This window comes from Rhinolophus sinicus, chromosome 16 (assembly GCF_057876585.1).
Source record: "Rhinolophus sinicus isolate RSI-liver-muscle chromosome 16, RSI-T2T, whole genome shotgun sequence".
Classification (NCBI taxonomy): Eukaryota; Metazoa; Chordata; class Mammalia; order Chiroptera; family Rhinolophidae; genus Rhinolophus; species Rhinolophus sinicus.
In genome coordinates, this window is record NC_142516.1 from 4,339,685 (window position 1) to 4,363,530 (window position 23,846).

General features: G+C 49.9%; 1 protein-coding gene across 16 annotated transcripts in view; it reads left to right on the forward strand.

Annotated features, from left to right (window-relative positions):
• Positions 1 to 23,846, forward strand: part of RAPGEF1 (Rap guanine nucleotide exchange factor 1) — a 133,314-nt gene that overhangs the window by 43,265 nt on the left and 66,203 nt on the right. For 12 of the 16 annotated variants that reach the window (XM_074331228.2, XM_074331227.2, XM_074331234.2 and 9 more), the window contains 2 exons: positions 21,798 to 21,937; positions 22,521 to 22,634. In XM_074331228.2, coding sequence (XP_074187329.2) covers positions 21,798 to 21,937; positions 22,521 to 22,634 — 254 coding nt within the window. The remainder of the gene's footprint in view (positions 1 to 21,797; positions 21,938 to 22,520; positions 22,635 to 23,846) is intronic. The other 4 variants (XM_074331230.2, XM_074331235.2, XM_019728886.3 and 1 more) reach the window with 1 other exon arrangement.

Below are 23,846 nucleotides of genomic sequence, written 5' to 3' on the forward strand. Positions count from 1 at the left end.
ACCTGTCCACGTGAGGGCGAGAGCCTGGAAACTGCACTCCTGGCTCTGTCCCCACAGTTTTACATCCTCCTTGAAATTCCTTCTAGAATGTTGTCCTGGGAAATGGAACCCTCTTCTGTTGAGTTCATGTATTTTCTTTGATGGGCAAAATTAACCCATCTTGTTTACCTTTTCACCTTTGCTACTAGAAAACTTAGGACCAAATGGCCATGGCTAAGTTGCAGTAAATCTTGTGTTCAAGCTTCTGATTCTGTTCTCTTTTAAACTCTTATTTGGTATGTGTTCAGTGTGGCCTAAATAAATACCCACCATTAAGGAAGAAATGGAACTTTGCACATTAGTTCTGTGGTTTGCTTTGACCCTGCTTCTGAGCAGAAGCAGCAGAGTGTGTTGTGTTAATTATTAGGTACATGTTTTAACTAATGTAGACAAGAGCTTGTTGACCTGTGCCCTGAATGAGAACTCTGAATTCTTCTACCCAAAGGAGTCAAGTCCCATGATGTCATTTTGATTGAGGACAATTCCTCCTGACCTGGAGTGGATCTGGGGGACCAGACTCTCTCCTGCAGGAGTGTTAGCGACAAGCTCTGTGGCACATGGGTTACTCATTGACCTTCTGGCCGTGTTTCGTTTGTCCTCCCTGGTCACTTGGACAGAGAGGAGAGGAGGAAAAGCTCTTGGCAGATGCTGTGAGCCGGGCCTTTAGGCACAGGGAGGCTCATTTTAGTTGTTTTTACCGTTACAGTCGTTGGTTGCGTCTTTCCTCTTAGGGTAGAGCATTTTAGATTTTGTTTTTGCATCTGCATTTCCTGTGTATACCTCCTGAAGCAAAATGGACTGCTAAAAATGTCACTCGGTGTTTATTTTGTGCCTAGAATAACATTCAAAACTTGTGAGCACTGACTCACTCAAATAGTTCTGGGAGGAAAGAAAGGTTATCTGTTGCTTTTCTCTGCATTTCCTCCTAGAAGTTTTCCAGTTGATTTTCTGTGCTTATTTCAATTGGACGCATCATCTGCTTCTTTCACCCATGTGATGCAGTAACATTTTATGTGCTGGCACCTTGCGTCTCGGCTTGTATGCAGAACGCCTTATTTGTCAAAGTGCAGTAAGTTTTGGAGAAAGATCATGGTGAAAGAGGCAAGTCGCTGCTCATCCAGTAAACAGCGAGCAAGTAAGCTGTGTGCATGTCCATTGTCATGAAGAACTTACACGTGTGTACCTGTCACAAAGTGGACTTGGACTTGGTCCCCAGGGGTCCCCAGTGCCTAGCACACAGCAGACACATTGTAAATATTTGCGGGATAAACGAAGTCAGTACAGTAAGTCCCCACTTAATGTCATCGCTAGTCCTGCGACTTTAAGTGAAACAACATTTAAGGAAAACAGTTTTACCCTGGGCTCACTGATATAAACCAGAATTAAGTTCCTGCGGCATCTCATTAATGTTATAACGAAGCAACGGTGAGCGAAACAACGTATTCGAGGATTTGCTGTATTCTGATGTCCCTCAGTTGGCGAAGCTGTGGTGACCACATGCCCCGGTTTCTTTCTTGGGATTGAGTCCCAGGTAATTGACAACCCTGGGACAGAACGAGAGGACAAGGCGTGTTGTTCCAGGTATTTGGTAGTTACCTCTGCACACGTGCCCTGAACCAACTGCCCATGCGTGACCTGACGACATCTGCTACCCATCAAAGGAAGTGGTTTGTCTGGAGCCAAGTAAAGTCCTCCCGCTGTTTCCACATGCGCCCCTGAAGTCTCCTGAGTATCTCGGAGAGCTCAGCACAGCCCTCGCTTTGTCAGCTGTGGATGGGACACTGCCTCAAGGGGCGCCAGCTACCTGCACAGGTGGCCTCCATAAGGTATAGTGAGTGGGTACTAAGGTCGCGGGGGAGGCGCGCTCTCCACAGACCCGGGAATGCCTGGCTCTTTGACTCAGAGCCCTGCTCTTTCCTGTGGCTGAGCTTCTAAGAATCCCTGTGGGCAGCCAGGCTCGGAGCAGAAGCTGTTCAGTTGGGCAGGAAGAGGTTTTGTAGGCACTGCCCACTCACACTTTTCTCTTTCATTTCCTGCCCATTGTGCTCTCGGCACCCGTCATCCTAGCTCCACCTTCCTCGCACCTTCCCACGCTAAAAAGCATGGTTACTGGTGACACTCACAGAAGACACTTTCATGTCATGATTAAGAGAGTGAGCTTGTAGTCACAATGAGCCGCATCTGAGTTCAGGTCGTTTCCCAGTCGCTGTGTGACTTTGGGCCTAGTTATTTTCTCTGAGCCTTAGTTTCTTCATTGGTACAATGGCCATTAAAATTGTGTCTGCCTGTCAGGCCTGGCATAGTAAGTGCTTAGTAAACCCTGGGCTGTTTTAGGAGAGTGTACGTGGGGTAGGTCAGGTTCTGGGCGGTACTTTACACTTGACCAACAGTGGTTGGAAATGCCTCTCTCCCCCCACTTCCTGTGCTCTCGGCAGCATAAGGACAGGACAGCTGCACGCGTGGGTTTTGTCTTGTGCTCATTTCTCTAAGGCAGAGTTGGGGGGATTCATGTTGTCAGAACATCAAAACCACCAGAACACTGGAAGGAACATGGCGTCAGGGTGGCTGGCCTCTCACCCTGTGGGGCACGTCGTTTAGGTTTCCGATCGACTCTCTCATAGCAGGGATGAAAGCACACGCAGACCCTGGGCTACACCCCCCACTGGAAAATGGACTTCCCAGCACCATGGGAGGCTGTCACCCCCGCACTCCAGCAGCGCCCACCTCCTGGCCTCAGGGCCCTGCTGCTCTTGCCACTCCCTCAGGCTGCCCTACTGATCTCTGTCAGACCTCCTGATTCACCTTGACCTTGCTGGCTGGCCCAGGCCTTCCAAACATGCTCTTCCTCTGCCAGGAGACTTTTCCTCAGTCCACAGCCCAACCCCCTCCAGAAAGAAAATGAAAATCTGGCCACTTGCAGTCAGCCTTTGAGGCTTCTGTGCAAACCAGTTTCCTTGCGGGGTCAAGTGCGGTTGCCCCGTGAAAAGGGCCCCTTCTTGGCTGCCACCACTTCTCGGTCTTACTGCCCACTCCACCAGCATTCCCTGCACCTCTCGCAGAAACTACTTGCCCTTGAACCCTTTTCTTAGTCTGCCTCTGGGGAAACCCCTACCAGGCAAGGGTCAAGCATTCACCAGCCTCCCCAGGTTTGGTTAGGCCCCACTTTTGTAGCCGTCATCCTCATAATGGTGGGTTTCGGGTCTTTCTTCCCCGCTCCTTCTAAGTGTTGGTGCCGGGTCTGACGGACTCACTGCTGCAGCCCAGGCACCGAGCATTGAGGGGCTTGAAAGGGGCTGTGTGCCATGTAACTGAACAGGCATCTCCTGCGCAGGCGTCCATTGTCCGTTTTCTCCTGAGAGGAGTAAGGGAGTGTGACCGGTCTCCCCTGGCGGCCGGCAGCCAGCTCGGATTGGACTGCACTTGTGGGGAGCCCTTCAGCCTAGGGCCTTGTGGGAGCCAGTGTTGGGGGACATTCACATTCACCTGACTGGGCAGCAGCCGGCTGCTACTACCTCTCCCCGCTCCTGCCACACCCAGGCCAGAGGGACGTCAGGGCCCTTTCCACCCAGGCTGCAGCCCTGGAAGGGAAGCATCGGGCAGAACGAGTGTGTATTCCTGAACCACGCGTGGAGCGCTAGATGGCTTTGTACCTGGGGGGCGGGGCCACAGTGGGGCCCTGGTGTAGCCCCAGGTGTGAGCTCGGGTTTACCAGGCTGACTTCTTTGGTAAAAGGTCAGAGTGTCGAAGCCAAACAGTGTTCTGCTAGATTGTGCAGAGGCGGCTGCCTGTTGCAGCAGTTGGAGCCGGCCTTTCCATGGTTGGCTTTGGCTCATCGCTCTCAAGTGAATGTTGGAGATAAAGTCGCAAAGGCCTGTGGGAAGGAAGCCGCCGGACTTTGAGCTTCAGGACACACAGTTCTGTGCTAATATTTTTGTTTTGATGAAAAATTTAAAAACACTACTCTCAGCCACCACAAAGATACAAAAATATTATCACAAAGAAACTAAATATATTTTGATTCCTGCTCCGTGGTGATGCTTCAATTTGTAAAGAGAGTTGGAACCAAAAACACTTAAAAAATGTGTCAAACTCTGTGCAGACTGTACCCTCATTTACAGATTCAATCCACTGACTTTTATGCATTTTTTCAAACACATCCACTGGCTTATTAGTAAGACACACTTAATTCTGAGGACACTGCCTGGCAGACACCAGTTGCGGAACAGAAACTGTCTTTTAGGAGATTTAAGTCATGATGAGTTCCTGATGGGCCCAGGCTTCCTGGAAGAAAATGAAGTGACACATTTTTCTCCATAGTTACTTGGTGCTTCTTAGAAATGTTTGGTTGAACGCCATTGACTTACCCCTGCCCTCCCCTTTCCTTGTAAAGAAGGGGTTTTTGTAGACCCCACACAGTGGGGGATGGGAACATCCTGTTTGCCACCAGATCTGGGGGGGAGCCATGCTTCACGATGCTGGCTCCTCGGCAGATACCTTTCCTTCTCAGTTGATTTTGTTTTCCTATCTAGAAAATTCAAGGCTTTTCATCTTACATGTAAAATGTGGTTGTCATCTTAGAATGTGCTCGAAAGAGTTTAAAGATACTTCCCTTTCCACTGAGGAGACAGTTCATTCATGGGTTGGGGTCAGCGTGGAATAAAGACCATGGCCCTCCAGCCTCGGGGCTGCCCCTGAGCAGAGCGGGGTCCACCGGGGCCCAGCAGCATGGCGGCTCCTCATCCAGCCCTAAATCGGGACCCTCTGACACCTCAGCTCCTCCCCTAACTTCTGTGTGTTTTGTCCAGCTTTCTTTCTTCTGATTGCAAATATGAATGAACATGCACAGTTGTCTCGCGTATGCTTTCTCAGACCAGACACCCTGTCAGTGACCCTCCTCCTTACCCTCTGGAGAATCACTGCCTTAGAGCAGTTACTTGAGGGCAAAAGCCACACTTTTTTCCAGAACAAAGTACATGCTAAAACATACTACAGTCAGATATAACAAGCAGGGCGGTAAGTAGGGCAAGAGCAGAGAGTAATCACTGTGGCCCACCTGTCCTGGGTGAAATGCGTGGTCACAAGCACTCTGCACACAGTGGGTCTTCAGGAAATACTGGCTTGCTTGTGCTCTGAGCCTTGTACTAAAAGAGACCCGGTTCAGCCAAATTTCCTTGCTGGGGGTGGCTGGTTAGGTTTGGCAGCTGGAGCTAGAGCTTCCTTCCTGCGCTTCTCCTGCATCTCTCAGGAAGAAAACCCTTTATTTCTTCAGCATTTGCATCGCTCTGCTGTGTGGAGCCCTGAGTGGATGTCTTTCCTTCCTTATAAGCTTGTAAACCAGTTGAGGGCCTGCATTTCCCTCCATCCCCTGCACCCACGGCAGTTGGCACTCAGCCACGTGGTGCCACGTGTGGGCAGCCGGGGCCTGCACGCAGGTTTTAACGTTGTTTCAGTGGGAAAGTGCATTCTGGTTCCTAACAGCCGGCTTTGAGAAGACAGGTCCCTGCCCTCTGCCGCCAGCTCCCCTGTGTGGCCCATGCGGGTCCTTCATCCCTGGCAGGCGGCTGAGATGGAGGCCACCTCCAGGTGGAAGACTCGGTCCATTAAAAAGAACTTCAGTTCTAGAAGATGTAAAGGATACAACTTCTGAGGGAGAACACGGGAAAATGAGATTCCTTCTCGAAAAATGACAGTTTTCTGCTCTGAGGATTCTAAAATGAAGCAGTGGGTTTTTCCTAACAGCACTCCCAGGGGTAGGTGGGCTTTGGGAGACTTCTGAACGAGTTTGGAGAAGTTAGAGGAAAGCTCTTTGGCTGAGTCCCAGACCCAGGACGGGGCTGGAGCCCTGGCTCCTGAAGAACTGTCTTTTTCCAACATTTGTTGCAAGGCCATTGTGTCACTGATCACAGGCTGTGAAGGGATGAATTCCAGGAGGACCGGGCACCTTTCTGACTTCAGAGCGCCCCCTCCCAACGCTTCCTAGCCAAGTGCTGGCAGCTCCAGCCACCGCTGAAATACAGGTTCTCCTGCAACCTGTTGCTTTTTGGGTTGTTTAAAAAGAGTGTCTTGGGGCGGACGGTGGCTCAGTTGGTTAGAGCATGAGCTCTGGGCAACGGGGCTGCCAATTCGATTCCCACATGGGCCAGCAAGCTGCGCCCTCCACAACTAGAATGAAGTCAATGAGCTGCCGCTCAGCTCCCGGGTGGCCAGATGGCTTGGTTGGAACAGTTGGAGTGCGGGCTCTCCACCACAAGGTTGTCAGTTCAATTCCTCGACTCCTGCAAGGGATGGTGGGCTCCGCCCCCTGCAACTAAGATTGAACACGGCACCTTGAGCTGAGCTGCCTCCCGGATGGCTCAGTTGGTTGGGGCGCGTCCTCTCAACCACAAGGTTGCCGGTTCGACTCCCGCAAGGGATGGTGGGCTGCGCCCCCTGCAACTAGAAAATGGCAACTGGACCTGGAGCTGAGCTGCGCCCTCCACAACTAAGATTGAAAGGACAACTTGACTGGAAAAGTCCTGGAAGTACTCACTGTTCCCCAATAAAGTTCTGTTCCCCTTCTCTAATAAGAAATCTTAAAAAAAAAAAAAAAAAAGAGTGTCTTGGTTCTATCCATAATGCTACCTCAAGTGGAGAGAGCCCGTGGACGTAACCTTGGCCTCTCCCCCAGGCTGGAGACTCTGCCTGAGATCTCACCACTGCCAGTATTTGTAGCTCAGGCGCTATCACAGCCAGGAGGTTGCTGCGAGTGAGCCGTCCTGGTCCTGGCCTTTCCGAGAAAGGTGTGGTTCACTTTTACAGGCAGGCCTGGCCTGGCAGTCTTTTCTCTGCTCCTGTGGTGACTCGCTTCCCTGTTGATCAAAGCTGTGAACACTCTAATAAACGGCATCCTTACGAGGCTTTGGCTTCAGAAAGAGGAAGAGGAGCCGATGCTAAGACGTGCCGTCTGAGTCGGAAGCCGGGGGTGGGCACACAGCCGAGCACAGAGCCCTGCACCTCGGGGCCCCTGGCTTGTTATAAATGGAACCCTGCTCCGGAGGGAGTAAGAAAATTCCCGCAGTGACAAGAGGACACGAGCCTCCTTCCTGTGGGCCTGTTTTCTGCTTTATTTGAGCATCTTACTCACGTCTCCCTTTACTAAGTCTTAGGACCCTGTGTGGCTAGCGTGTGAAGCTGCACTGGGTTCAGATCCAAAGGCTGTCACTTCCTTCTCAGCCTGTTTTCCTACCTTGCAGTGTCACTGTGAGTTTTCAGTGAGATCGGCCTGTAAAGTACCTGGGTATGCTGGGTACTTTCTGCAAGAAATGGTCCCAGCTCCCGCTGGGTCACTGCTGCTGGCAGCGCCACGCGTGTTACTCTCTACCTCATACGCTGCCTCGTGCCCGGGACCCATACATATGACTGGAAATTGATTGAATTTCGGGCTCTGTGCCAGTGACATTCTGGCTTAGACTAAACAGCATGACTTTAGATTTTAGTCCCAGAATTTCAAGGGCCCTTGGAGCCTCCGGTGGGTGGTCAGGCCATCTGTGGCTGTAAGTCATTCGCGAGCCAGGAGTAGGTGGGTGTCACCAGCACTGGAGTGGGCTCCCTTTTATTCTGGGCCTCCGTGCGCGTTCACTTCCTGCGCTGCCATTGTCTCGTGAGGAGGAGAAATGACTGGGGGCTAGTTGAGACTCTCAGCTATTACTGAGGAAGGAGTCCTGGGTCCTGAGCTTGGTCAGTTCAGGGCCCGCTTCCTCTGTCAGGGGACGCGGGATCCTTTCAGGCTCACATGCTGGGAGCACAGAGCCCGTCACTCACTTGGCACCTGGCAGGGGCAGGTACCTTGGAGTACCACCTTGGCCAGTACCTTGGAGAGACTGAGGTTGACCAGTGCTTGATTCTGACGTGCAGAGCAGAGTGGGATTTGTGTTTTGCCCCAGGCGGGTCTGAACTGCCGTACATAATAGATGTCCGTGCCAGAACGGGCCCCCTGGCCACGCACACATTTGAGAGACTGGAGCAGAGGGCTGGGGTCTGTGAAGACACGCTCGGCTCTGTTCTAGAGAAAGCTGCGGCCTTCGGTTGCCTGAGAACCCTCGCTACCTGTCCTCTACCCCACCCTGGCCCGGAGGCAGAAGTGTGCCTTTAGAGAAGTGGCCATTTTCAGATCCCTCTGTGTCCTCAGAGATTTCCAAAACAAGCACCTGTTTGCTAACTCAGACACCACCTTCATTGGTCCCCATGTGCAAGGCACAAAGCCTGGAGCTGTTCCTGTAAGCTCAGCCCTTCCTCCCCTGCCCTGAGTGGCAGCCTGGGTTTTCTTCCAAAGAGCCCGGGCCCCAGGGCACATCTGCTGGCACCGGGAGGCCCGCCCCCCAGCAGGGCTGTGAGCAGCTGCAGAGCCCCTGCCCTCGCGGGGCAGGTCTCCATGCCAGGGCTCCTCACTCTGGGTGGTGAGGAGGGTTTCCTGGCTCTCCCCCACGACACTGGGGCTCCTTCCTCTTTCTGACACCGGCACTTACAAATGCTTGGCACATAAATATTCATGGCAGGAGTGAGTGAACGCAGACGCTATGTTACCTGCTATGTTACCTGCGCTGCACCGTTTGCCTGAGGTGATAGGGAAGGGGAGGGGCTTGACAGGTGGCCCTGTCCCTTCACTTCCTCACATTCTGCCCTGGGAGCTCTTTCTGCAGTGTCCCAAGCTGCGCGCGGGCAATGGTGGTTCCCAGCTCCTCTCCCTGTTGCCTGGGAAATAAATGAATCTGTGCTCACTGACAAATGAAAATGTGTTTTCCTCTGGAAGCCCAGAGGGTGGCCTGACAAATAATGAGTTCCTCGAGTCCCTGAGCGGGGCGAGCAGCTGAGGCCGACAGAGTTGCTGTGTGCGCGCAGCCTCCGCCACCCACAAGCGCTGGCTGGTGTACCCCATCAGGTGTCCTGACCCCAGATAAACAGGCTTTCCTGCCCCCACGTGCTGCTTTGCTGGTGACATGACGCTGAAGACGATGCTTTGCGGCCCTTGAGGAGCATTGTTTGCATTCTGAGCCAGACCAGTCCCAACAGGCCCGTTCCTCTGAGGGCCGGAGGCAGCTCCAAACAGCCCACTTAAAGGATAAAGGTCAGTGCTGCTCTGCTTCCTGTTGTGGCCGGGATCCTGAGTGATGGACGCCCTTTGGGCCCGCCTTCTTTCTGCTGGTTTGTGTCCTCAGAAGAAACTTGTATTTCCCTCCCGTACCTCTTCTGGTCATCAGAAACAATGTTCCACAGACATGACGAATTCACGTCTCTGGAAGTCTGTGATATCTGTGCCTCTAAGAATCTCTAGGTCGGTTCCAAACAGTAATAGAAAAGAACTACTTCGTTGGGAGTTGGCCACTCTGGGGACAGGCTGGCCTTGTGTGGTTCACGGCCCACGTTAGGGCTGCGGTTGTCATGTCTGTGATGTGTGTGACGAATGTGGGGTGGTGGGGTGGTGCTGGGGCCCTGTGACTTGGTTTCCTTGTCTGTCAGGTGGTAATAAGAACACTTTCCCTCCAGTGTTACGAGGATCAGGGATAACACGTGACCTCTCCACATAGGGCTGGGCTTTTGGGACGTTTATAAACAGGAGCTATGACTTAGCCCCTTCACTAGGCTCTGCGTCCCCAAGGCTCCCTTAACTCCCTCAGGGACTGTCTGTCTTCTGTGAGTGCTTTATAACAGGAGTAAATCTTGGGAAAACTCGCTGTGTGGGTTTATTCACAGCACTGTCTAAAGGCAGGGGTCCTTCCCACGAGATGTCTCCATGCTTCTTCTCATGTAAAAGTGGATTTGCTGGAGGCTGTGGCTTCCGTTTCTATCCTATAAGATACTTTAGTTACTTAGTGGTCCTCTTTTTTTTCTCCCCCCATGTTGCTAGGAGTTGAGAGGCAGTGGAGCTTCAGGTAAAGCTGGATCTAGCAGCCCAGACAATATCACCAAGAATCCAGCTTCTCTCCTCATCTCTGTTCTACTTTTATTTTAAATACAACTTTTTTATTCAAGTATAACATGTAAGAAAGTGCTCAAATCATAAGAGTACCCCCCACTCAGTGAATTAGCTCCTCTTTTTAAATTATAGTGTGTTAAAAAATAAGGATTATCCTCTCGAAACGGTGGCATTTATCTCAGAAACATTTGTGCAGCACAGACAGACATCATCTACTCAGTGTTTACTGAATGTCAGGGCTGCAGTGAGTTTACATGCAGTGCTTCACAACATTCTTGCCGCAGCCCAGTGAGGTCGGATGAATGTCCCCATTTTACGAGTGAGCAAAGCAAGGTCCCAGAGGGCAAAATTGTCCAGTCACACACATGGAGGGGGCTTCGCTCACATCAGAGTAATTTCCGGGCTGTGCTCGGCCATGTGTGAGGGTCACACACATCTTTGGGCCACATCACAGTAGGAGGTGTCGTTGCTACCGTGTGTGTCTGTGGTTCCTGCCACCAACCAGTTGCTTTGTTGGAAAGCTGTGGTTGTCAGAAGTTTCTTCTGTTGAAACAGAGGCCGCCTCCTGCGCTCCACTCACCTCCCAGCCTTGCCCAGTGACGGTTCCCCGTCCACTGACCCTCTACCCTGGGTTTTAGTTAGATGAGAGACAGCCGTGCCCACGTGGGAAGGGGTCATGGACCCTTGAGCCCAGCTTAAGGGTGAGCAGGTCCCCACTGTCTGCCCCTCCAGGGAGAGGCGAGGCGGCCTTATAGACCCAGTGGCACAGCCCTGAAGCCGTCAGATCAGCCCTTCCAAGGTGCTGTGTTTCAGGAGGCTGGGGACCAGCGGTTGTAGGTGCGGCCTCAGCAGGAAGGGAGGCCCAGGCCACAGCTGGCCAGTAGGCGTCCACCCAAGACATGCTGGGTGTTTGACATACACACCAGATTTTGGAGACTTCATATGAAAGAAAAATAAGAGGAAATGTCTCATCAGTAGTTTTTATTTGATTACATGGTGAAATGATAATATTGTGGCTAAATTGGGTTAATTAAAAAATATTTTTAAACTACATTTGGTTCACGTTGTGTTTCTGGTGGACAATACTGGCCCAGCGTCCATTGTCTTCTAGCGACCTAGGAGGGGAGGGGGAAGGTACGGTTTTCTCTTGTCTTTCCCCGGAAGTGGCTTGAACAGCATTCTCTTAGCCCAGGTACCCCAAACGGCAGCACCCCACCAAAGAAACTCCTTGACTGAGTCGTCCCTGGCTCGTGTATTGGCACTCCTTAGAGAATTATATGGAAAGTCCATATAAACTGTTCCAGCCTACGTCACTTATCAGATATTACTCTCTGGTGTGGGTCGAATGTGGTAGTTGTCAGTTTTACAGAATTTGTTCATTGATGCTTTGTCTGTGTGTTCACTAACAAGCACTTAAGTACTTTTTTAAAAAGATTTTATTGGGGAAGGGGAACAGGACTTTATTGGGGAACAGTGTGTACTTCCAGGCCTTTTTTCCAAGTCAAGTTGTTGTCCTTTCAATCTTAGTTGTGGAGGGCGCAGCTCAGCGGCAGGTCCAGTTGCCATTGCTAGTTGCAGGGGGCACAGCCCACCATCCCTTGCGGGAGTCGAACCAGCAACCTTGTGGTTGAGAGGACGCGCTCCAACCAACTGAGCCATCCGGGAGCTCAGCGGCAGCTCAGCTCAAGGTGCCCAGTTCAATCTTAGTTGCAGAGGGCGCTGCCCACCATCCCTTGAGGGACTCGAGGAATTGAATCGGCAACCTTGTGGTTGAGAGCCCACTGGCCCATGTGGGAATCGAACCGGCAGCCTTCGGAGTTAGGAGCATGGAGCTCTAACCGCCTGAGCCACCGGGCCGGCCCATTAAGTACTTATTTTCAGCGTGCAGGAATTGGGCTGGTGCCAGATTCCAAAATGAGTAAGATTTGATCGTCGTCATGGTCTGAAGGGACCAATGAGGAGAATCTCTTTTCTGCCCTGAATTCTGAAAGTTGGAAAAATAGACATTAAGAGACATAATAGCCAAAATATTACCTTGCTTTCTGATAAAGATCTGTTTGAAGGATAAAGCTTGCTCTGAGGGCCAGATGAGCTTCCTACATGTTGAGTCCCAGGATGAGACAATATTTACCCATCCATCCGGTCCTAGTCACTTGTCAGGCCTCCCCCGTGGGGGCCTTCAGAGGACAGGTTTCCAGTGGATGGGCTTACTCCCAAAGGTGTGGGGGGAGGTGCTGGCGGGTCGGGTTGGGAGTGGCGCGTCATGTGGGACCTGCAGACCGCTGAAGGGCTTTGCTTTTTACTGAGTGAGACTGGAGGGTTTCAATCAGAGGGGCAACGTAATAGGACTTAACTTTAATGAGGGTCATTCTGGTTGCTGGGTTGAGAAGACTAGAAAATCAGTTAAAAAGCGATTGTCGGGGTCTAGGCGAGAAGGGATGGTGACTCCGGCCAGGGTAACAGTGGGGCAGGTCTTGATCGTGGTGAGTTTCCGAATATAATGTTATAGAAGAACTAACAGAATGTGCTGAAGGATTGCATGGTGGGCATCAGCAAAAGAACAGAGTCAAGAATTTTGACCTGAACTATTGGAAGCGTGAAATGCCTGTTTACCAAGACATGGGGACAGCAGCTTTGGGAAGGGAGTGTCAGGAATTCAGTTTTGGACTTGTGTTTGATCTGCCTGTTAGAATCACCGAGAGAGCTCGTGTGTAGAAGGAGGCCACTCAACAACAAAGTGACCTGGACCTCTTCTCTCTGTGCACACGTCCCCAGGGTTCTCCTCTAGTCTCTCGGCTTCCTGTGTTGTCTTTATGCCGACAGGTCGCAAACATATACTCCAGCCTCCCTCTGTCCCCCTAACGCAGACTGTCTAGCCCACTCCCTGATATCAGGGGAGGAGGGTTCCTTGGCGCGATACAGGCCCGGCACAGATGAGACGCTCAGATCCTGACTGAGTGAATACTGGTTTTCATTCTGAGACTAACCTCATGAGTAGCTGCTATTACCATTGTGCAGAAATGCATCGGTTCAGTCTTGGGCAAAATGAATTGTAGGGCACAGTTGTATTTACATTAAGTTCTTTGAAGTTTCCATACAGTGAGGAAAAGGAGATCAGAAAACGTTCATTTACTGGAGATTGCAGGTCCTGAGAATATTTACATGTATGTCGGCTCTTTTATTATTTTTACGGAGGTGAAAGAAAAGCTTCCTGAGATATCCACAGATTCTTCCTGAGATAGTCAATGCAGAGTTCTTTGGGAAGACACTCCTTCTGGGCTATTCATGGTTAAATACATTAATTTCAAGAAACAGCATTTTCTTAAATGACGAATGCTCAGCTAATCTGGCCCATGTAAGTCATGAAGGCCCTTTTCTTTAGAAGAGCCTTGCACCTTACGTCTAGTTTATTTCAGATGTTTATTGAAGTATACCGTGTATCAGATAAGTACCTCTGTCTTAGGTGTGCAGCTGGCAGAATTTTCACAAATCGACCACACCAGTATAACCGGTCAAAAAAACAGACGACAAAGCTCCCTCCCTCGTGTCCCCTGCCAGTTGCCATCCACCCTCAAGCACAACCCCGACCTTGACTCCCAAAATCATACATGACTTTTGCCTGTTTTTGTATTTATATAATTGGAATCATCCAAAATACACGTTTCTGTATCTGTCTTCTGTCTGCATCTGTGAGAGTCATTCACATTGTTGTGTGTGGGTGCAGATTATTCCTTTTGATGCTACATAGTACGACTCAGTGTGACAGCACACAGTTTATCCACTCCTGTCAGCGGGCGTGTGGTGGTCCTCCTTTGAATGTTCTGGAGCGTGTGTTTGGGTGCGCTCACGCCCACTGGGGGAGGGAGCCCCAGCCACAGGGAGCGTCCTTTCAGGGCCGCCGGGTTCCGCTTGGCCGCAGAGGCTGGCGAGGCCCGGAGGTCTTCACCCTCGCCAGTGCCTGTGCTTCCTGTGCTGTCTTTGTCGCCATTCCAGTGCGTGTGGTGTCGTCGCTTTATGGCTTCACTTTACCATTGTTGGTGACGGATGGAGGTGAGCACCCTGTCGTCTGTTTATTGGCCACGTGGCTATCGTCTTTTGTGAAGGTTCTGTTGTGAACCTTTCACATCTTTACCAGTTGTGTGAGGAAAACGGGAATGGTGGTTCTGTTCTGTCAAGCAGCCCAAATCCAAGGTGCTGAGACCCGGTCTCTTCCAGAGGAGGCGGGGCCCCCACGGCCGCACCTCCTTCCCTCACGCATGCCACTCGAGCCTCATTTTGTGGCTGCATGTGGCCTGGGGCAGCTGGACAGATCGTCTCGTGTTCAGTGCTCATACCCTTGACCTAACAATTCCACTTCTAGAGGCACGTAGCCCGCTCACAGAATCGTGTCTCGACAGAAAACAAACACACTCCAAAGCCATCCCGGCTCCTTGTACGGGTGCCCAGGGAGGTCAGCATGAGGGTGTTGCGTTGTTTGAAGGGCAAGGCAGACGCCATCGGTCAGGGGACAGGTGACACTGTTGTGGCCTGCCTTTCAGCAGCGCAGTATCCATGCCCACATGGCAGACAACCCACGTGATGATAAGGGAAAGATGTATTTCAGCTCTGCCATACGTGGAGTGACGAGGGATTTCCACTCTCTAGGTTATATATTTTGGTAGTGCTTGGATATTTTGAATGAGGTGGTTGTCCTTTTGTTGCTACCAAAGCAAAAAGGACACCCTTACTGTTTGCATCAGCACCCATGGCAATGTGGTTGTCAGTAGACTCCCCGAGAAACGAGAAATATGAACAGATTTTCATGTCAGAAGAGCCTGTGGTGCTGCAAAACTCCAAATATTTCCCTCTGTTTTAACATGAATAGTTGTATATGAAGACAGAGGAATTCAAAATGGAAAGTGTTGGGCAAAAATGAAACATTAGGTTGCTCTCTATTCTACGAGGCTGGGGTTGTTTGTCGCTTCTGCCTTAGTAAGTGGTGGCAGAGGCCTGGAGTGTTGTCAGATGATAGTGACGGCTGCCATTTGGGGAGCATTTGGTATTTGTCAGGTCCTCAGCCGCACGCTTCACACATAGCGTCATGCTCAGTCGTCACAAGTCGGGGAGATCACGCTTGTTTTGTAGATGAGGAACCTTCGGCTCAGAGAAGTGAAAAGTTTGTTCACGTACGTGGCTGCGCTCAGGTCACAGCACAGCCTGCCGTGCCCCCCACCTGCTCAGGACGGACTCTTGTCTTTACATTAGTCTGTAAAACTCTAGAGAAATAAGGACCCGAGCCCCTTGTGTTTACAAAAGTTCTTCCACCTGTCGTCCTGTCACTTCTCCGCTCTAGTTGTCCTTTCTGGTATTTGGGAAACAGGGACGTGGCTGAGCAAGTGGAACTGGACAGGCAGGAGCCTCTCTCAGTTGTGTGGCACTTCTGCACCAGGGCGCCCCGCGTGGGTAAGGGGAAACTGACAGCCACTGTGTTATGAAGGTTGGCACTGCCTCAGAGCGTCATCCAGCGTGACCCTGACTTTGAGATGCCTGTATGGCTGATACTGAGAGACTCCCCCTGCCCCCATCCAGGGCAAAATTAAGCCCTGACAGAAACCACTGCTAAGTTGGGATCCCAGCTGCTGTACAAGTGACATCTGAAAGGCCAGTTGATACGCACATTTGTCAGACGCAGGCAGAGAGCATTGTTAGGCCTGGCCACGGGGCAAGTTACAAATTTAAGGATGAAATGCACCTGGCAGACTCCTTGGGCAGAACTCGGTTGGCTTCGGTGTGTTTCTGGTTTTTGGTGGGATGTGATTCTGTGAGCAGGCCACATGCCTGTCCTTCAGCCCGTCCTCTTCCTGTCTGAAAGCCAGATATGCCCCTGTGACAGTTGCCCCAGAAAGTGTCTGTTCTTAAGTACCCTCGTGGTCACTTATGCAGAAATTGTGAGGCCACCCTTTCTCTGGAAGAAATGACTAGCAGATTAGTCACTGGGAGTTCCCGGCCTTCTTGGTGTGAAGGCCACACCCGCTGAACAGAGGTCTGAGGCTTTGTTTTCTGAAGGTCAATCAGTGACCTTTGACGTTGCTCTCACAGACCTGATAGGACCCAGTAAGGTACTATGGCATTGCCACATGAAGGGAGGCTTTCGTTTCCTTGGGTTAGGCTTGGCCATGTGGCAAGTGTGCACGTGTGGCGATCCCATGTGACGGTGGGGCCGGGACCTTGCTAGGGGGCCTGCAGGGTGGATGTGCCACTTTGGAGACTCGTCTGGCAAATATACTCTGCGATTGGCAATTCCAGTCGTAGAAAACTCACACGTGTTCCAGGAACATCTCTAAAAACACACATGTACAGAATCTGAAGTGTACTGAACGTTCATAGTAGCGTTGTTTCAAAAGTTGGAAACAAATGTCCCCTGACAGGAGAGTGGGTTAATAACAGTGGGGTTATAAGATACAGGACTGTCGCAGGGCTGGGCGTGAAAGCACTGAGTTACTTCAGCACGGGTCATGTCAGGCCTCTGGAGAGAAAAGGCAAGGGCACGTGTTTACAGGGTTGTACCACTGATACGTAGTGTTTACCCTGTGCTGCCATTTATCACAAACCCGCGTGTTAAACTAGACTTACAGATACAAACTCAGAGAAAGGAAGGGATGATAAGCACAAACATCAGAATCATGGTTGCCTGTTGCTGGGTCTATTGGGGTGTAACCCCATCGTCCTTCTGGGAGCATCTGTAAATGTAGGTATGAAATCTTTCCAACTTTTGTCTTAATTTCAGTACCAGAACATCTCTAAAAACACACATGTACAGAATCTGAAGTGTAACTTCCTACGTGGAGTCCAAGTAGTAAGAGGGGGGCTGGTAAAGCCACCTGGCACTGTGCGGTCGTGTGGGGCACCCCCTGGCATTGCCCTCTTTCCCAGACGATTGATATGCATGAGGGACACGAGGAGAGGGGCAGGAAGAGGGAAAGAGGTGCTGTTGCCAAGAGTGCCTGAGAGAGCTGCCCCTCGCTCCCTTCCGCCCTCTGTCACCGGTCACCACTGGGCTTCCTCAGCACTCACGTGCAGTCACCTGTAGTGCTACCCCGTAGTTTCAAGGAAAAGGTGACAGGCAACCTCCAAGCCAATATCTGTCCTGGTTGGTGTCCTTGATTTCCAGAGGGACGAGGTTCGTGGTCATTACAAAGAGTGTGCTTTCCCCACTTGATTTATCCCACCGTGAGCTAGCGCCGGCTGTTTTGAGGCTATTACGTGCTCTGAGGAGACATGTCTTGGTAGGTACTTCCTCTAAACGCTGATGTTGCGTCCCAGCTGTGCCCCAAGACAGAATTCTGGGCTGTGGCTGGCGAGCAGAGGTAGAGAGTGAGTGCTCTGGTGGGCTTCCTGGGTTCAGTTTGCTGTCAGGCGGAGATGCCCAGTCGGCCCCTGGGTCACAATCGGGGCTGCCCTGCACGCGCATGTCCCTGAGAGGGTTTGGGGGCCTCCAGACCTACTCCCCTAGTTCGGCCCTTGGTTGTGATGACAGACATGTGAATCTGGACAGCCCCTCAGCCCCACGGCTGCCCACGCAGCAACTCAGGGCAGCAGAGTGGAGGAGGCGGAAGTCGGCTGGCCCAGCCCGTGTCTCTGGAGATCTCTGGCCACCAAAGCAAATGAACGGAACCGTGCATCCTGCCTAGACTTCCCCATTTGGGTCTGCTTTCGTAGCCCCGCTTCCACTGTTACGTGCTAGGGTGGAAGTCACACAGGTTAGTCCATTGCTCTAGCATCCCGTCTGCCTGGTGAGGGACGTGCTGTGACTTTAGGGCAGAAGGAGGGGCACGGGGGCAGCAATAAGGGCACCGCAGAAGCAGGCGCCAGAGAGGGAAACGGAAACAGGCTAGGGCCCGACTGAGGGTCCTGGCCTGTGCTAGAGGGAGAGGACAGAGGGCTCTCGTAAGGCCCTCCGTTACTCGGGGCGGCGAGTGAACGCCTGACAGCTCCGTAAGCAGCTGGCAAATCGGAATTCAGAGTTAGATCAGCTTGCTCCCCTTCCAGACCAGGTGGTTAGTTAGGTGAGGTCCCTACGTCGAGCAGGGACCGTGGGCCTGCCCTGGGATAAGTACCTTATTCCATCATCCACAGGCAGCGTCCATCTCACCTGCATCATGTCAGCCACCTCAAGGACAATGTCATCAGCCCCATTTTCCAGACAAGGAGACTTAAGACTTAGGTGACTTTGAAGTATTTTAATCCAAACAGTGTGACTACAAAGCTCACCCTTTTAACCACCATGTGATCGAAGAGACCAGTCACGTGATTTTGAGGTCTAAAGAAGGCCGTGTACACTGTAGAGAGGACCCACCGTGCTTGCGTGGGGAAGGCGAAGCCGCGGGGCTGAGGGAGCTGGAAAAGTCCTTCCACCCAGTTGACCCACGTTGGCTCCCGGGAATGACCGCAACCAATAAAGGCTGGTGTGAGCTCTCGCAGTGAGGAGAGTCCACGTTTGGGGCCCGAGAAGGGCCTCCTGCAGCTCTGGCCAGCAGGCAGGGCAGACCGCCGTGGAGCCCTGTGGGCGTGGCTGCACGTGTGAACGCGGGTCTGGCCCGGGCTCTTCTTTGTGGTCCAAAGTACAGTGGGCTCCTAGGCCATTGCAACGAGCAGGTGCCGTCCCTGGTCCTGCCTGCCGCCTGGGAGGTCTTTGACAAAGGAATTGACCTTCAGCCCTGTGAAGTCACCTGTCACCATGTAGACACGGTGACAGGCCTGTGTGTCATTTCTTTGGAAGGGTTTTTATTACTAAATTGCTAGAAAAAATGGAAAGGGAGAGGGAGTGCTTTTTATTTTTAAAACTACAGATACTTTTAGTTTCATTGCACAGGATTGTGTTCCGTTCCCTACCTTTCAACCAAGTCAAGTATTGTGAATTTCTGTTGCCAAAAAAAGCATTTCTTTTTGTGGAGTATGTTTCGATCGGTTGATTCATTGAGTGAATGTTTCCTGAGCATCTTCTGTGATGCAGATACTGTGTTAGCACTGGGGATGCAGGAATGGCCACGGTAGGCCCAGCATTCCCGGGAGGAGACAAACACATAAAGTAGTCAGGTGGTTTCAGACTCTGGGAAGCGCTGTGGTAAGTGGCGAGATGAAGGACGCCTGCTCGGTGGGTTTTGTTTAAACAGCTTCATGGAGATAGAATTCACATACACAATTGATGCATCTCAAGTGTAGAAGTCAGGTTTTTATAGAATTCACTGGGTTGTACAGCCATCACCAGATTCTGACTTTGGAACGTTTTTGTTTCCTGCTACAGGAAACCTTGTACTCTTTAGCGATCACTCTCCAGCCCTCTCCACGGCCCGCAGCTTTAGGCGACCACTGATCCACTTTGTAAATCTGCCCATCCGGGACATGTCAAATGAATGGGATTATACAGCATCTGGTCTTCGTGTCTGGCTTCTTTCAGTATAACATGGACAAGATTCATCCATGTTGTAGCAGGTGTCAGGAGACTTCATTTCTTCCCATTGCCGACAATGTTCCACTGCGTGGATACGCAACGTTTATGTACCACTCATGAACATTTGGCCGTTGGAGTTGTTAGCGCCTTTTGGTTATTATAAATAATGCGTCTGTGAACTTGCGTGTGCAAGTCACACGGCTGTGCGTTTTCATTTCTCTTGGGTGTGTGCCTAGGAATAGGATTGCTGGGCCACAGGGTAACTGTGTTTGATCTTGAGAGGACCTGCCAGATGTTTTCAAAAGCAGCTGCACCGTTGCACATTTCCAGCAGCGGTGTATGAGGTTCCGCTTTCCCCACACACCACCGGCACTGGTGTTACCTGACTTCTCATTATACTTGGTGGGCTTGAAGTGGTGATTGATGATAACGGTAATTTGCATTTTTCTGATGACTAATGATGTTGAGCATCTTTTCATGTGCTTGTCATTTGTATTCTTTGAAGAAATGTCTATTCAGATCCTTTACCCATTTTTAATTGGGTTATTTGTCTTTTATTATTGAATTGTAAGTTCTCAAAAAAAAATTTCCTGTGTACAAATCCCTATCAGGTATATAATTTGCAAATATTTTTTTCCATTCTATAGCTTTGTCTTCACTTTCTTGATGGTATCTATTACAGCACAAGCGTTTTTTGTGGGGTTTTTTTATTGAGGTATAATTGACATATTGGCCTCAAGTATACAATGAAATGATTCGATATTTGTATATAACGCAAAATGGTAACCACAAAAAGTCTAATAAAAAGTTTTTAATTTTGAAGAAGTCCAATTTATTTTTTTCTTTTGTCACTTGTGCTTTTCATATTGTATCTAAGAAATCATTGCCAAATCCAAGGTCAAAAAGATTTTATCCCTATACATTTTCTTCTAAGAGCTCTAGCTATAGTTTTACATTTACGTCTTTGATCCATTTTGAGTTAATTTTTGTATACGGTGTGAGGTAAGGGCTCGAATTCATTCTTTTGCATGTGACTATCCAGTTGTCCCAGCACCATTTGTTGAAAAGAATATTCGTTCCCCCATTGTATGGTTTTGACACCCTTGTCAAAATCAGTTAGCCGTGGACACATGGGTTTATTTCTGGGCTCTGAATTCAACTCTGTTGTTTTCCATACCTGTCCTCATACCAGTACCATGCTGTCTTGATCACCACAGCTTTTTAGTAGTAAGTTTTAAAATCTGGAGGTGTGAATCTGCCAACTTGATTCTTTTTCTAGATTGTTTTGCCTATTCTGGGTCCCTTGTATTTCCCTACTAATACTAGGATTAGATTGTCAGTTTCTAAAGACAACAACAACAAAAAGGCAGCTGGGTTTCTAATCGGGATCATGTTAATCTGTAGGTCAGTTTAGGCAGCACTGCCATGTTGACAGTAGTAAGTTGTTTTGGTCCATGAACATGGCATGTCTTTCCATTTATTTAGATCATCTCTAATTTCTTTCAACAATGTTTTGTGGTTTTCAGTGTATAAGCCTTATACTTCTTAAATTAAATTTATGTCTAAGTATTTTATTCTTCTTGATGATATTGTAAATTGAAGCTTTTTAAAATGTCATTGGGAATGTTCACTGCTATTGTATATAAACGCATTTGATTTTTGTATATTGCTCTTGTATCCTGTGACCTTACCTAATTTATTAGTACTAATAGATTTTTAGTGGATTGCTTGGGATTTTCCACATACAAGATCGTGTCATGTACACATAGAGATAGTTTTATATCTCCCTTTCCGATCTGGATGGCTTTTATTGGAATACGGGAGTGGGAGTAGTGAGAATGGCATCCCAGGCTCGTTCCTGATCGCAGAGAGAACCCACCCAGTGTTTCGCTATGTCCCAGTGGGTTCTGAACACCCTCGTTCTATCTCAGTCTGCACTGCTGACTCTGACGCCTTGCCCATGTCACTTGTTGCAGTTCCTAAGCCCCAAAATGAGGAAGTTGATTTGAAAGGGCCTTCCTTTCCAGTTCATCACCTTCACTTCTGTGATTCTTCTTGGGTAATCTTTCTTCTTCGTTTGGGTTAGACCATGATACAGACTCTATAAGGACACTCGGAAATATTAATACTTGCCAGTTCTTTTTCCGCACCCATTTTGACTACCTTTGACTTCTACGATTCTGCACAACCTAACCTAGACCGAAGTTGCAGAAATTGAAACATGTAGGCAGGAATGTTTTAAGGAATCCATATTTCCTTTTCTTCGTAACTCTGAACAGCCAGGGGAAAAGATTTGTTTGGGGACCATGCTCATTTGCACAGAAGGTCACTGAACTTCACTCTACGTCTAACGCTCAACACCCTCTTTGTTTTCAGACTCTCAGCGTTCTCATCTCTCCTCCTTCACCATGAAACTGATGGACAAATTCCACTCACCCAAAATCAAGAGGACACCATCAAAGAAGGGAAAACCAGCTGAGGTGTCTGTGAAAATCCTGGAGAAGCCTGTGAACAAAGTAAGCTGCCTGTCTTGGAGTTTCTCCTGGCCTCTGCTTCGAGCAGTATGAGTTTGTGCTTTCTGTTTTTTTGTTTGTTTTTTTAAAGTTCACTCCCTGGGGATTGAGCTTTCAGCACAGCATACCTATTCCATAGCGTTCTAGGTGGGTCTCCAGCTTTCTCGTGATAGAGGAACCTTTAGGGTGGTGAGTGTTTCTCATGTTAATCAGTCAAGTTCCTTTGGGTAGAACGGTTCTCCTTTTCCAGATGTGTCATCTTCTGGGCATTTAAAACAGCCCAGCGTATCACGTTCACACCCCAGAATGCCTCTCTGCCCCAGAGAGCCCCACGCGGCCCTGGCACACGCACACACATACGGGGAAGTTTGTGACGTCCAGCACGTCCATCATTCTGCTTTAAGGCTCATGCTCTGAAACACGCAAAATCCTTGAAACCCAGCCAGAGATCCTCAAGCACTAGGAACCTCAGCAGGGCCGGTCAAGCCAGATATGTTGAAACAGCTGTTGATTTTCATCAACCCCTCCCTTCAGCCTAAAACGGCCATTACAAGCTCTGTAGGAATCCAGGTTTCCTCTCTTCCAGGAGGCAACAGACAGATTTCTACCAGAGGGCTACCCTATCCCCTTGGATCTGGAGCAGCAGGCAGTAGAGGTTATGTCCACCAGTGCTGTGGCTTCCAGGTCTCAAAGGCAGAAGGTCAGTGTGATGTTAAGAACATGGGGTTTGCCTTGCCTTCTCCTGCAGGACCCTGGCCCGTGGTCTCGGGGATGGAATAACCTCTGTTGCAGTATCATTGTGTTCAGCTGGGTGGCAACTTGTGGGCTTCATTGTTCAGGAAACAGTCCAGGGGACCTTGGGGGCAAGGAAGAGCTTGTCCCAGCCCCCACGGGGAGTCCTCCACGGTGAAAGCTCGGGGATCCTCTCTGGGGTTGGTTTGGGTGTGCTGCTTGGGTCCAGCGGGTTCTGGGGCAAGTGGGTGAGTCTCATCTCTCAAGACCAGCTGTTCCTTCCTCGAGCTGCTAAGATGATCTGAGTAGCTGAGAAAGGGAAGGGCATCTGGAGTGTGAGGAGACCTGTTAGACTGGCGAGGCGGCCACCGAGCCAAGTGCCCTGAGAGCCAGGGCCACCTGTGTCTGAGCACATGCTCAGGGCTTCACACTCGTCCTCTTACTCAGCCCTCATGGGCAACACTGGCAGGGGAGACATGTTTGCAGGAAAGGAAACGGAGAGATACTAACATCTGGCCAAAGTCACCCAGAAAAAGGGTGGCGAAGCGGAGATTTGAAGAAGGCCATCTGACATCCAACTCAAAAACTCACGACGCTACGTTTCCTGCTTATGAAAGCCAGTTTGTTTCTGAATATCTCAGCAGTCCAAATGTGAAGCCCCACCCATCACTAAACATCAAAACAAAATGGAACTTAGCAATGTGAAATACAAACAAGCCCTGTAGACAGGTAGGTGCTCTAGCAATGACCCGAAGTGTAGTTGGTGGCAGTGCTGTTGTCACAGCTATGAGTTTGATGCCACTGGCAGCTATGCCACTGCCCTGTTACGGAAGCACACAATCCGTGAATTTTGCACCTTTTTTTTTTTTTTTTTTTTTTAATATTGACCAACAAGATATCTTAAAATTCTAGTTAAAAGTGGAGAAAATGAAGGTTTTAAATCTAGAAGTCTTTTATTCAAGGTTCAGAATTTTTCCTGCCCCATCTGTTAACAAAAGGAGGCTGAAGAGCAAGAGGGAAATACTCAATGTTTGCCAGATTGATCCCACTCCAGACTGGAGTGGAGGGATAAGTAGAAGGTTCGGTCTGTGCCACAATTATTGTTTTATTACGATCTGTTTGGCAACCTCCTGGAGCTGAGTTTAATACTAAGTCCAAGCCGAGTGTCACTTGTCATGTA